Below are 14,662 nucleotides of genomic sequence, written 5' to 3'. Positions count from 1 at the left end.
CATTTTGTTTTTTTAAAAATCCTCAGCAATCTACACATAATACCCCATAATGAAAAAGTGAAAACAGGTTTCTAGAAATATTTGCAAATTGTAAAAAAGTATCTAAATGAAATACCTTATTTACATAAGTATCCAGACCCTCTGCTATGAGACTCGAAAATTGATTATCCTTGAGATGTTTCTACAACTTGATTGTAGTCCACTTGTGGTCAATTCAATTGATTGGACATGATTTGGAAAGGCACACACCTGTCTATATAAAGGTCCCACAATTGACAGTGCTTGTCAGAGAAAAAACCAAGCCATCAGGTCAAAGGAATTGTCCGTAGAGCTCCGAGACAGGATTGTGTCGAGGCACAGATCTGGGGAAGGGCACCAAAAAATGTGTGCAGCATTGAAGGTCCCCAAGAACACAGTGGCCTCCATCATCCTTAAATGGAAGATGTTTGTAACCACCAAGACTCTTCCTAGAGCTGGCCGGCCCGGCCAAACTGAGCAATCGGGGGAGAAGGGCCTTGGTCAGGGAGGTGACCAAGAACATGATGGTCACTCTGACAGAGCTCTAGAGTTCCTTTGTGGAGTTGGGAGAACCTTCCAGAAGGACAATCATCTCTGCAGCACTCCACCAATCAGGCCTTTATGGTAGAGTGGCCAGACGGAAGCCACTCCTCAGTAAAAGTCACATGACAGCTCACTTGGAGTTTGCCAAAAGGCACCTAAAGACTCTCAGACCACGAGAAACAAGATTCTCTGGTCTGATGAAATGAAGATTGTACTCTTTGGCCTGAATGCCAAGCATAATTTCTGGAGGAAACCTGGCACCATCCCTACAGTGAAGCATGGTGGTGGCAGCATCATACTGTGGGGTTGTTTTTCAGCGGCAGGGACTCAGAGACTAGTCAGGATTGAGGCAAAGATGAACGGTGCAAAGCACAGAGAGTTCCTTGATGAAAACCTGCTCCAGAGTGCTTAGGACCTCAGACTGGGGCGAAGGTTCAACAGGACAACGACCCTAAGCACACAGCCTAAACAAAGCGGGAGTGGCTTCGGGACAAGTCTCTGAATGTCCTTGAGTGGCCCAGCCAGAGCTCGGACTTGAATCCGATCGAACATCTCTGGAGAGACCTCTGGATAGATCTGCAGCAACACTCCCCACCCAACCTGACAGAGCTTGAGAGGATCTACAGAGAAGAATGGGAGAAACTCCCCAAATACAGGTGTGCCAAGCTTGTAGCGTCATCCCCAAGAAGACTCGAGGCTGTAATTGGTGCCATAGGTGCTTGAACAAATTACTCAGTAAAGGGTGTGAATACTTATGTAAATATGATATACACTTCTAAAAACCTGTTTTTGCTTTGTCATTGTGGGTTATTGTGTGTAGATTGTTGAGGGGACAAAAAAATTAAATACATTTTAGAAAAAGGCTGTAACGTAACAAAATGTGGAAAAAGTCAAGGGGTCTGAATACCTTCCGAAGGCACTGTAGCGTAGCCAACAGGCGAAGGGACTAGTTAACTACTTGTTGTGGCAGGTAAAAATGTCAGCGTGGAAGACCAGGAAACATGAGATGCGGGGTGGAAGGACCCCAGGGCTGTGCTGCTGGGGTTGGTTTGGGCCAGCCCACATTGGAGCATAGACAGTTAGCTCCAAAAGTATTAGGACAGTGATACCTTTTACAAAATAATACAATGACTATGATGTTAAAGTGCAGACTGACAGTTTTAATTTGAGGGTTTTTTCATACATATTTAGAAATTACACCCTTTAGAAATTACAGCATTTTCTATACATATTCCCCCAGGTTAGGGGACAAGCACTTGTATGTGTATTAATAAAGTAGTCAAAAGTTTAGTATTTAGTTGGGTGGTCCCATATTGTGGATGCGACCATGATTACGGATAGTCCTAACTGAAAATTAAATAATGATGCGTGAGAAAGTTACAGACGCACAAGTATCATACTCCCAAGACATGCTAACCTCTCACCATTACAATAACAGGGAAGGTTAGCATTTTCGAGGGCGAGTATGACATACAGTACCGGGCAAAAGTTTGGACACTCATTCAAGGGTTTTTCTTTATTTTTACTATTTTATACATTGTAGAATAATAGTGAAGACATCAAAACTATGAAATAACACATATGGAATCATGTAGTAACCAAAAAAGTGTTAAACAATACAAAATATATTTAATATTTTAGATTCTTCAAAGTAGCCACCCTTTGCCTTGATGGCAGCTTAGCACATGCTTGGCATTCTCTCAACCAGCTTCACCTGGAATGGTTTTCCAAGAGTCTTGAAGGAGTTCCCACAATGAGCACTTGTTGGCTGCTTTTCCTTCACTCTGCGGTCCAACTCATCCCAAACCATCTCAATTGGGTTGAGGTCGGGTGATTGTGGAGGTCAGGTCATCTGATGCAGCACTTCATCACTCTCCTTCTTGGTCAAGTAGCCCTTACACAGCCTGGTGGTATGTTGGGTCATTGTCCTGTTAAAAAACAAATGATAATACCACTAAGCGCCAAACCATTTGGACTCATCAGATATTTTGATTTGTTTAACACTTTTTTGGTTACTACATGATTGCATATGTGCTATTTCATAGTTTTGATGTCTTCACTATTACTCTACAATGTAGAAAATAGTAAAAATAAAGAAAAACCCTTGAATGAGTAGGTGTGTCCAAACTTTTGACTGGTACTGCATGTGCATCATTTCCTTACTTATCATTATTTACAATTAATTCAGCACTATCTGTAATCATGGTATCGTCTACAGTAACATATTCTATTATTATTTACAATAAAGTGACTCCAAAATGACACAATACATTGTTCACCATTAATTTCTATTGCTAACAAAATAATCTGAAACACAACCAAAACAATCAGCAAATGCATCCAACAAGTTAGTAGAGTCACAAGCTTGATGTCATCATTGGGTTCTAGGAATATGGGACCAAATACTCAACTTTTGACTACTTTAATGCACATGTAAGTGAATTTGTCCCAATACTTTTGGTCCCCTAAAATGGGTGAACTATGTACACAAGTGCTAATAATTTCTAAACGGTTCACCCGATATGAATGAAAATACCCTCAAATTCATGCTGACAGTCTAAACTTTAACCTCAGAGTCATTGTATAATTTCAAATCCAAGGTACTGGAGTACAGAGCTTCAGACGTTTGAAAGGGACAGTCTGTTTTGTGTCAGCAGTTTAAGGGGTTAAGTGTTCTATGTCCTCTCAGAGAGAGACTGTAGATTAGGAGAAGGAGGAGAGAGGATGAGAAGGGAGGACTGGAAAGGTATTTTATTAGTCACTGTACTGCTCTATGTGAGGAAGAAGGAAATAAGAAAGGGGATGGACTGTGGTGTTAGAGTGAGAGAAGAGGGAAACAGGAGAGTATCTGAAGTGGCATGTCACTGAGAGTTTATTTTTAGAGAAGCATATTATCTCTCAGCAGAGTGTGTGTGTGTGTGTGTGTGTGTGTGTGTGTGTGTGTGTGTGTGTGTGTGTGTGTGTGTGTGTGTGTGTGTGTGTGTGTGTGTGTGTGTGTGTGTGTGTGTGTGTGTGTCTGTGTGTGTCTGTGCGTGAGTACGTGTGTGTGCGTGTGTGCATACGTGAGCGTGTGTTTGTGTGTGTGTCACAGTAGGATGAGAGGTAGAGAGACAGCCCACTGTCCCCTACATAACACTGAGGTAGCTGAGAGGCCAGTGTAGAAGAGAAAAAAAGAGAGAGAGAGAGAGTGGAGGAAAAGCAAGTAGAGAGAATAAAATATGTATTTTTTGCAGAGTGGATATTTGCTGTACAGCAGGTAAATACTTCATAAAATCCAAGTCTATCATTTTAATTTTTTTATTTTATTTATTTAACCTTTATTTAACCAGTAAGAACTCATTGAGATTCAAATGTCTTTTTCAAGAGCGCTCTGGCCAAGATAGGCAGCACCAAGTCATTACAAAAAAATGACAGACAGACAACATGAAAAACTACAAGTAATCTAGTAAAAACCATTGAATTCACAAGAGTATAAAACAGCAAATTAAAAACATTGACAAGTCAGGGAATCAGCCTCAAAATCCTTCATCAGTGATTTATAAACACCAATCAGGACAAGTTCTTCCAGTTTAAAAGTATTTTGTAAGGTGTTCCAAGACAATGGTGCAGAGTACATAAAAGCCCTTTTACCATATTCAGTTCAGACATTTGGAACAGTTAGCAGGATAAAGTCCAGCGAACGAAGACAGTACCCACCACATTTCTGAACAATAAAAATGCACAAATAAAAAGGTAGTAAACCCAAAATGGCTTTGTAAATAAAAGTATACCGTGCGTAAGGGTTTTACAGTTTAAAATAAATCTCAAAGTGCCATGGTAAAGAGTGTCAATTGATTTCAAACACTGAGCGGAAGCATTCATATATAAAATATCCCCATAGTCTAGTAAAGGTATAAATGTAGCTGATACTAGCCCCCTTCTGGCTTCAAAAGATAAACAGGACTTAATCCCAATTTCAGCTTCAATTGTTTTTGTAAGTTGTTGAATATGCAATTTAAAAGAGAGGCCGTCATCAATTAAAATTCAAGATATTTATATGAGGTTACAACCTCAATATCCTTGCCCTGACAGGTAGTAATAGGTGAAAGGTTCAGAGGTCTATTTCTTGCATTAGAAAACACCATAGTTTTGTCAGTATTGAGGATAAGCTTCAATTGACACAAGGTATGTTGAACAGTATAAAAAGCAGTTTGCATGTTCTGGAAAGCTTTTGTAAGAGACGAGGCACAACAGTAAATAACAGTATCATCAGCATAAAAATGAAGTTGTGCATTTTAGACATTTTTGTATAAATAGTGAATAAGAGAGGACCAAGTACAGAGCCTTGGGGCACACCATTCAAGACAGACAATTTAACGTAAGCCCATCAAATTGAGTGCACTGAGTTCTATCAGACAGATAGTTAGCAAACCATGCAACTGCATGCTCCGAAAGACCTACACTCGACAGTCTCTGCCTTAGTATAGCATGATCAACTGTATCAAAAGCCTTAGAGAGATCAATAAAAAGTGAGACACAGTGCGGTTTTTTGTCAATGGCTTCAGTGATATAATTTAAAACCTTCATGGCTGCTGTAATTGTGCTGTGCTTCTTCCTGAAGCCTGATTGGTACATTGATAAAATAGAGTTAGTAAATAAAAACTATTTTAGTTGTTCACTTACAAGGGTTTCAAGTATTTTCACCAGGAGTGACAGCTTTGAGATTGGCCTATAATTATTTAAAAGAGTTGGATCTCCCCCTTTTAAAAGTGGTAGGACAAATGCTGATTTCCAGATCTTTGGAATTTCATTACTTTCCAGGGTTAGATTGAACAGAGATGTAAGTGGTTCAGCTATGAAATCAGCTGCCAGATTTAAAAAGCAGGGATCCAAAATATCAGGACCTGCAGGCTGTCTCTGATCTAAGGATTTCAGGGCTTTATGTACCTCCTGCACTGAGAATAGCAAAAAGCTAAAGGCTTGACCAGCTCTCACTGGTTCATCCACACAGGGTTGTAGAGACAGAGGACACTGAATCAAACAGCCTACCAGATGATACAAAGTGCTCATTGAAACAATTTCAGTTTTGTCATATATAGCAACATAGTCCTTCAAAACACATGACGGTAATTCATTAACATTACTGTTACGAGACATAGACTTAATAGCATTCCAAAACTTTCTAGGGTCATTCAGGTTATCAGTGGTAACAGACATAAAATATTCAGACTTGACCTTCCTGAGAAGAAAAGAACACTTGTTTCGTAGCTGCCTAAAAATAAGCCAATCAGCATCAGAACATGATTTCCTTGCTTTAGTCCAGGCTAGATTACGGTCGTGAATAATACAAGACAGCTCAGAAGAAAACCATGGATTATCCCGCCCTTTAACCCTGGACCCGCGGAATGGGGCATGTTTGTTTACTATTTGGGAAAAACCATCATGAAAGAATTTCCGGGCAGTTTCCACATCAGGGATAAGCTCAATCTTGCTCCAGTCAAAATAAAACAAATCATGAAAGAAAGCCTGCTCATTAAATCACTTCAAATTTCTCTTACGAATAAAACGTGGGTTTGTCTTAGGAACCTTAGTATTTCTAACAGCAACAACAGCACAATGGTCACTTAAATCATTACAAAAAACACCAACCGCAGAATATTTATGTGGAACATAATAGAAAAAGAATGAAACTGGGAGGGAGAGTGAAAAAATAAAGAAATACTGTGGTTTGATTCTGAAGGGGTAGACACATGGAAATATACAGTACATTTAAGAACTAAATTCTTGTGTAATGTCTTGGCAAGCAGCTTAGACAATATTTTCACCTTAATTAGACGGTTTGGCCTAAAATATACTCATATATCTGCAGTGACTGGAGACCTGTCTAATTACTGTGCTTGGTCTCTCTCTCTCTCTCTCTCTCTCTCTCTCTCTCTCTCTCTCTCTCTCTCTCTCTCTCTCTCTCTCTCTCAGTAAGGAGTATCCGGTGGTTCCTCGTAGCTCAGTGCGTCAGAGGGTGTGTCCTAGTGTGAGTCCGTTTGGGGGGGAAGCGAGGGGGTTGGGTTCACACCCCTATTCCTGTGAGAATGGGGTGAGCAGCACCACCCAGGATCTCCTCACCCTCCCTCCAGCCCCCTACACCCTCCCCCAACCAGACCCACACAAACACATGCAGGTGTACCACTGCAACAAGAGGAAAGGTACGCTACGCTGCACTTGTCTGCTTACTGTCACCCTAGAACAGGGTTACTGTCACCCTAGAACAGGGGTTACTGTCACCCTAGAACAGGGGTTACTGTCACCCTAGAACAGGGGTTACTGTCACCCTAGAACAGGGGTTACTGTCACCCTAGAACAGGGGTTACTGTCACCCTAGAACAGGGGTTACTGTCACCCTAGAACAGGGGTTACTGTCACCCTAGAACAGGGCTTACTGTCACCCTAGAACAGGGCTTACTGTCACCCTAGAACAGGGGTTACTGTCACCCTAGAACAGGGGTTACTGTCACCCTAGAACAGGGGGGTCAAACATCCGGCCTACGGGTGGTTTGAGTATTTATTTATTTTTTTCCAATATACTTTCAAATGTCTAAAACCAAATCAAAACTGTGTAGAAATGATCATGTTTCCTGACTGTGTCCAGATCGCTAATAATCCAGCAAGATCACCCTTTGTACAAGTCAGTATTCAACGTCCATCCATGTCTGTGGACGTCGGGAGATGATGTGGAAGCCGGCCACTAGGGGCAACAGTGAGCGCTGTTACCTTCAAGTAGGTTTGGTTTTCTAGGTTGTTGTGGATGGGGATAGCGAATGGGCGTAAGCGTCTGTAAGTTCAAATCCAGCAATACAAAGTTGTTTTGAATATTTTAGTTTTAAATGTATCCCAAACCTTAACCCTTACCTCAACCATTTGGAGTTAACTTCTTATGGCTGCAGGGGGTAATATTGAGTAGCTTGGATGAAAGGTGCACAGAGGTGCCCATATTCAATGGCCTGCTCCTCAATCATAGTTGCTAATATTTGCATATTATTAGTAGTATTGGATAGAAAACACTGAAGTTTCTAAAACTGTTTGAATTATGTCTGTGAGTATAACAGAATTCACATAGCAGGCAAAAACCTGAGAAATTCCACTTCCTGTTTTTTTTCTGGGGGTGGTAGATTTTCAACCAAGCTCTCATTGAAATTACAGCGAGATATGGATGAGTTTTCACTTCCTACTCCTTCCACTAGATATCAACAGTCAATAGAACTTTGTCTGATGACTCTAATGTGAAGGGGGGTCGAATGAGACAGGAAATAGTCACCACTGCCACGAGTTGACCATGCTTTCACTATGCACGTTCACAGGGGAAGGACCTGCGTTCCACCGGTCATCTGAAGTCATTCTAATTCTCCGGTTGGAATGTTATTCAAGATATATGTAAACAACATTCTAAAGATTGATTCAGTACATCGTTTGACATGTTTCTACTGACTGTTACGGAACTTTTGGTTATTTCGTCACGTTATAGTGGACGCACGTTGTGACTTTGGAATTGTTTACCAAACGCGCTAACCAAAGTAGCTAATTGGACATAAATAACGGACATTTTCGAACAAATCAAGCATTTATTGTGGACCTGGGATTCCTAGGACTGCATTCTGATGAAGTTCATCAAAGGTAAGGAAACATTTATCGTGTCTTATCTGGTTTCTGTTGACTCCAACATGGTTGCTAATTTGGCTAATGTTCTGAGCTCCGTCTCAGATTATTGCATGTGTTGCTAACTTTTTTTGAAATCTGACACAGCGGTTGCATTAAGGAGAGGTATATCTATAATTCCATGTGTATAACTTGTATTATCATCTACATTTATGATGAGTATTTCTGTTGAAACGATGTGGCTATGCAAAATCACTTGATGTTTTTGGAACTAGTGAATCTAATTTGCCAATGTAAACTCAGATTTTTTTATATAAATATTAACTTTATCAAACAAAACATGCATGTATTGTGTAACATGAAGTCCTATGAGTGTCATCTGATGAAGATAATTCAAGGTTAGGGAATCGTTTTATCTCTATTTACGCTTTTTGTGAATGCTATATTTTGCTGGAAAATGGCTGTGCTTATTGTGGTTTGGTGGAGACCTAACATAATCGTTTATAGGGCTTTTGCTGAAAAGCCTATTTGAAATCGGACACTTTCGTGGGATTAACAATGAGAATAGCTTTAAAATGGTATGAGACACATGTATGTTTTAGGAATTGTAATTATGAGATTTCTGTGGTTTGAATTTGGCGCCCTCTATTTTCACTGGTACTTGTCATATCGAGCCCGGTAGTGAGATTGCAGCTATAACAAGTTTTAATGCCTAAACTCCACCCTAACCCTAAAAATTCAGAGTTAATGCCTAAACTCCACCCTAACCCTAAAAATTCAGAGTTAATGCCTAAACTCCACCCTAACCCTAAAAATTCAGAGTTAATGCCTAAACTCCACCCTAACCCTAAGAATTCAGAGTTAATGCCTGAACTCCACCCTAACCCTAAAACTTCAGAGTTAATGCCAAAACTCCACCCTAACCCTAAAAATTCAGAGTTAATGCCTAAACTTAACTTTAAACACTTTGAAATTTGACTTTGTAACAAACTCAAAAAAATTGAATGACAAACATCGATGAATGTCTCATTCTGATGTGAGACTGAGAACTTGTTGAAACACAACCTAAATGAAAGCAAGACAGATCAGGGAGCATCAAAAATTCCAATAATGATGGATAGAGGAAAATGTTTAGCACATTTTGATGACAAGGAAATATAACCAATTTTCATTGCGGACCTCCAGACCTTGTTGAAGATGGAATGCGGCCCCCATGGTAAAATGAGTTTGACACCCCTGCTCTAGACACTGGATTAGTTTTTTATGCCTCTTTGAGTCTGGCATGTTTTGTTTCTATGATAGATGTTGCTAGTTGAAGACCACCCAGCTAGCACATAGCATTCTGAAAACCAAATGTTTCTATGATAGACGTTGCTAGTTGAAGACCACCCAGCTAGCACATAGCATTCTAAAAACCAAATGTTTCTATGATAGACGTTGCTAGTTGAAGACCACCCAGCTAGCACATAGCATTCTGAAAACCAAATGTTTCTATGATAGACGTTGCTAGTTGAAGACCACCCAGCTAGCACATAGCATTCTGAAAACCAAATGTTTCTATGATAGACGTTGCTAGTTGAAGACCACCCAGCTAGCACATAGCATTCTGAAAACCAAATGTTTCTATGATAGACGTTGCTAGTTGAAGACCACCCAGCTAGCACATAGCATTCTGAAAACCAAATGTTTCTTAGAGCTTAACGGGAGCTTGGTTGTTCTGTGGTTATTTTGCATATAACCTTCCCACAACGTTCTCGGAGTGGTGCAGGACAGTTGCTTAACTTTGGAATATTCTCAGCACATTGAAGGATCTTGACAAAATAACTTTATTTTCTTGGTATTTCATTACTTTAACAGAACATTTCCTAAAGGTTCAAGCATGGTTAAATTTTTGGTAATGTTCTAGGAACATTCTCCAACTGCTTTTACATTGGGATTGGTCTCAAATAGTTCAGAGAACGTTAAGAAACAACGTTCTCCTTTGGGAATTTCAATAATTCAGCATAATTTTTACTACAGGATTCTTCATGGTTCTAGTTAAAGTCATGTTCTCAGAACATTAAGAAAACGTTCCATAAATACATTAGTAATGTTCAAAGAACAGTCTAAGAAGGTTATTGAAAAACATTTACATTCCGTCTCAGCATCTTGTTAAGTGTGTTCATGTGTGTGGTCACGCCCACTTATTGGCCACACCCGATCTTAATGAGTGCTTGTTTCCTTTGAAATAGGATCTGTTTGAATGGGTTAAATTGAACAGCTTTGTATGGGTTAAAAAACCATGGCATGCTAGCTCCATCCTGGTGGCGCAGTGGACTAATTCCATGGTTAGAGAACAGGAGATCATAGGTTTGAACCTCACTGATGCCGTGCCACAATAAAAAATGAATGTGTTTGCCAAAGCAAATTAATCTCCATGTGTACTGTCTGTGCTTTGAGTTCAAAACCATTAATGCAAGCTATCCTTGCTATTGAAACATTCAGTGAATGTTTCCAGAAAGTTATTCAAAAACCTCTAAATAACCTATAATTTCCACTCTCAGAATGTTAATAAAACCTCCCAGGAAAAGTTTCAGGGAACCACAGTAAAACACTCTCAAAACCTTCCTGCAACCTACAAATGTACTTTCCCAGAGCAGCAGAAAATGTCACTTCCGTTCTCAGAACGTTTAAAAAAACATTACATTTTGTCGGTCAGGAAACTTTATGGCTACGTTACCAGAATCAACGGGTAACCAAGAATGTACATTCCCACAACTTCCAAGGAACCGAATGTGCTTGCTGGGCAGTTCCTTTCATAGTTTATTCCACAATCTTACACCTCATTCTCCCTCTATCTCTCTCTCTCTCTCTCCTCTCTCTCTCTCTCTCTCTCCCTCTCTCTCTCTCTCTCTCTCTCTCTCTCTCTCTCTCTCTCTCTCTCTCTCTCTCTCTCTCTCTCTCTCTCTCTTTCTTTCTCTCTCTCTACAGCAGATGATACCTGTCCTACAACAGAGCATCACCAGTACAGGAAGTCCTACATCAACAGTTCTCCCAGCGATGTTGAGTCTTACTATCACCCATCTGCTTACCCTCCTCCTCCTCCTCTTCCTCCCGCTGTCCATCCCCATCCCCCTGGTCTCTCTGACTCCCTCTACAGGTCAGAGGCGGGGCAGCGGCAGGCGTGTATGTTTGCTGGATCTGAGCCCAGAGTGGATGACCTCAGCTGTACATCCTGGTCCTACAGCTGCCCTTTGACTCCTGCTATGACCCCCATGACCCCTACTGACCCCTACATGACCTTCCCCCACCAGCCCTACTCCTCCAGTCCCCGGGGCTCTCAGCTGAGCTCAGTAGCCCACCAATGCTCTCCTCCTCTGGACTCTCTCTCCCAGTGCCCCTACCAGACCCAGAACTCCAGACCACCCCAGACACCCCAACATACCAGCCCACCCCTCAGAGAGTACCACTGCTACCCCACCTCCCTGTCTCCTACCCAATACCACACCCTACACACACAGACCAGGGGAGGGGTCCCAGAGTGGAGCGAGCCCACCTGATTGAACCACAGGTGTAGGGGAAAGACAGACTGGTGGCTGGGGGTTCTATTTATGTGAGGTGTTTATGTGAGGTGTGTCGTTTGATGTGTGAAGAGATTTAATTTGCCAATTGTGTCTTTCCCTGTGCTGTGGATTGAGCCTTGGATCGTCTTTGTGTTACATTAAATACCACCCCCCACTGTCTGGGACCACTCTGGAAGGAACTGATGTTAGTGGAACCAGGTGGATAAGCACTCTAACTGGAGGGACAGGAAGGAAGATGACAACGTTCCGAACTTCATCCCTGAGACTGTTTTTAATAATGCACTATGTTACCTGTCTGTCCCTTGAAGAAGTGTGACAGTGTCTCTGTGGCCGTGGTTTCCAGTTGGTTTGTGTGTGTGTGTGTGTGTGTGTGTGTGTGTGTGTGTGTGTGTGTGTGTGTGTGTGTGTGTGTGTGTGTGTGTGTGTGTGTGTGTGTGTGTGTCAGCTCAGCTCAGCTCAGCTCAGGGCTGCTGTGAGTTAATGTCGGCTGAGAGGCCGGCTGAGTGGCCACAGGCAGAGCAGAGGAGAGATAAACAGTTAGTTTAGACCAGGCTGCAGGGAGTAAGACGTGACACACACAGACACACATGCACACACATGCACACACACACACTCACACACACAGGGCCATGCACAGATCTTTGGTGGGGCAGGTTCTCAAAGTGAAATAACCCCCCCAAAATAATAATATATATAACTTAAATCCATTCATTGTTTTCTACTGCTCTTGTAGACAAATTCTAATGTATTCATGTTTTTTTTTACATAGGCCTTAATTCTCTGCAATAACACTCATTCATCACACATTGTAGGGCATTAAAGCTAGAACTACAAATGACAGGGAGTTAAAAGAACCACTACTGGGGTGGGCTATATCAGCTGATCATCTAGAATGTAGGTAATGAATCAGCTAGTTAGCATGGTTATGCTGTCAAAACAAGCTAACTAGTGTTTATCTGATTTAAATTGGTTCTGCTACTAACAAACAGTCAAACTGCGGGGGCCTCCCGAGTGGCGCAGTGGTTAAGGGCCACCAGAGACTCTGGGGTTCGAGCCCAGGCTCTGTCGTGACTGACCGCAACGCACAATTGGCCCAGCGTCGTCCAGGTTAGGGAGGGCTTGGTCTGTAGGGATGTCCTTGTCTCATCGCGCACCAGCGACTCCTGTGGCGGGCCGGTTGGGTTGGGTGCGCGCTGTGTTAAGAAGCAGTGAGGCTTGGTTGGGTTGTGTATCGGAGGATGTAGAGATGAGACAAGATAGTAGCTACTAACAATTGGATACCACAAAATTGGGGAGAAAAAGGGGTAAAAAAAAAAATGTTTAAATGTAAACTGTCAAACTGCAGATGTCCCCTTCCATGTCCCTGACCGTGAAACAACACATGCTAGCAACTCCAAAGTAACCCACTACTGGCAAATATGAATTTAAAATTCCCCCCCCGGTACCGGGGACTTATCTCATCATTGAAGAGTTCATGAGAAATGATCTAATTTGACGGACAATGTGTTGCATTGGAAGTTAGAAGAGACGGCACTAATCAAAAGGGCACTGTTTTCAAAGGAGGGCAAAGGGCAGGTGCTCCAACACCCCTAGGGCTCTGTCTGTGCACCACAGGAGGTTGGTGGCACCTTAATTGGGGAGGACTGGCTCGTGGTAATGGCTGGAGTGGAATAAGTGGAATAGTAACAATTACATCAAAGAAATTATTTCCATGTGTTTGATGCCATTCCATCTTTTCCGTTCCATCCATTATTATGAGCCGTCATTCCCACAGCAGCCTCCTGTGCTGTGCACGTGCCTGCATACACACACCTTTAGTTTCATTTGGAGGCAGCCGGAGGGCAAAAGACCTGTACACAATCCAATTGCATTTTTGATATTCACACATTTCATCATCATGTTGCGGTCACAGCTGCCATGTCCTTTACTCCCCAACTGGCTAAACAACACTCCGTTACCCCGAACTGGCTAAACAACACTCCGTTACCCCGAACTGGCTAAACAACACTCCGTTACCCTCGAACTGGCTAAACAACACTCCGTTACCCCGAACTGGCTAAACAACACTCCGTTACCCTCGAACTGGCTAAACAACACTCCGTTACCCCGAACTGGCTAAACAACACTCCGTTACCCCGAACTGGCTAAACAGCACTCCGTTACCCGAACTGGCTAAACAACACTCCGTTACCCCGAACTGGCTAAACAACACTCCGTTACCCCGAACTGGCTAAACAACACTCCGTTACCCCGAACTGGCTAAACAACACTCCGTTACCCCGAACTGGCTAAACAACACTCCGTTACCCCGAACTGGCTAAACAACACTCCGTTACCCCAAACTGGCTAAACAACACTCCGTTACCCCGAACTGGCTAAACAACACTCCGTTACCCCGAACTGGCTAAACAACACTCCGTTACCCCGAACTGGCTAAACAACACTCCGTTACCCCGAACTGGCTAAACAACACTCCGTTACCCCGAACTGGCTAAACAACACTCCGTTACCCCGAACTGGCTAAACAGCACTCCGAACTGGCTAAACAACACTCCGTTACCCCGAACTGGCTAAACAACACTCCGTTACCCCGAACTGGCTAAACAACACTCCGTTACCCCGAACTGGCTAAACAACACTCCGTTACCCCGAACTGGCTAAACAACACTCCGTTACCCCGAACTGGCTAAACAACACTCCGTTACACCCGTTACCCCGAACTGGCTAAACAACACTCCGTTACCCCGAACTGGCTAAACAACACTCCGTTACCCCGAACTGGCTAAACAACACTCCGTTACCTCGAACTGGCTAAACAACACTCCGTTACCCGAACTGGCTAAACAACACTCCGTTACCCCGAACTGGCTAAACAACACTCCGTTACCCCGAACTGGCTAAACAACACTCCG

At 42.4% G+C, this 14,662-nt stretch overlaps 1 protein-coding gene across 2 annotated transcripts in view; it reads left to right on the top strand.

The window, feature by feature from the left end:
• The window catches only part of LOC118357867 (T-box transcription factor TBX5), a 28,179-nt gene extending 13,905 nt beyond the window's left edge, over positions 1–14,274 (top strand). Inside the window, exons 8-9 of one of the 2 annotated variants that reach the window (XM_052478887.1) lie at positions 6,514–6,740; positions 11,158–14,274. In XM_052478887.1, coding sequence (XP_052334847.1) covers positions 6,514–6,740; positions 11,158–11,726 — 796 coding nt within the window. In that variant the 3' untranslated portion in view covers positions 11,727–14,274. The remainder of the gene's footprint in view (positions 1–6,513; positions 6,741–11,157) is intronic. The other variant, XM_052478888.1, reaches the window with a different exon arrangement.
• The last annotated feature ends 388 nt before the right edge of the window (positions 14,275–14,662 follow it).

The sequence above is a fragment of the Oncorhynchus keta genome, chromosome 25 (genome assembly GCF_023373465.1).
Source record: "Oncorhynchus keta strain PuntledgeMale-10-30-2019 chromosome 25, Oket_V2, whole genome shotgun sequence".
NCBI lineage: Eukaryota > Metazoa > Chordata > Actinopteri > Salmoniformes > Salmonidae > Oncorhynchus > Oncorhynchus keta.
This window is presented reverse-complemented; position numbering and strand designations above follow the sequence as displayed.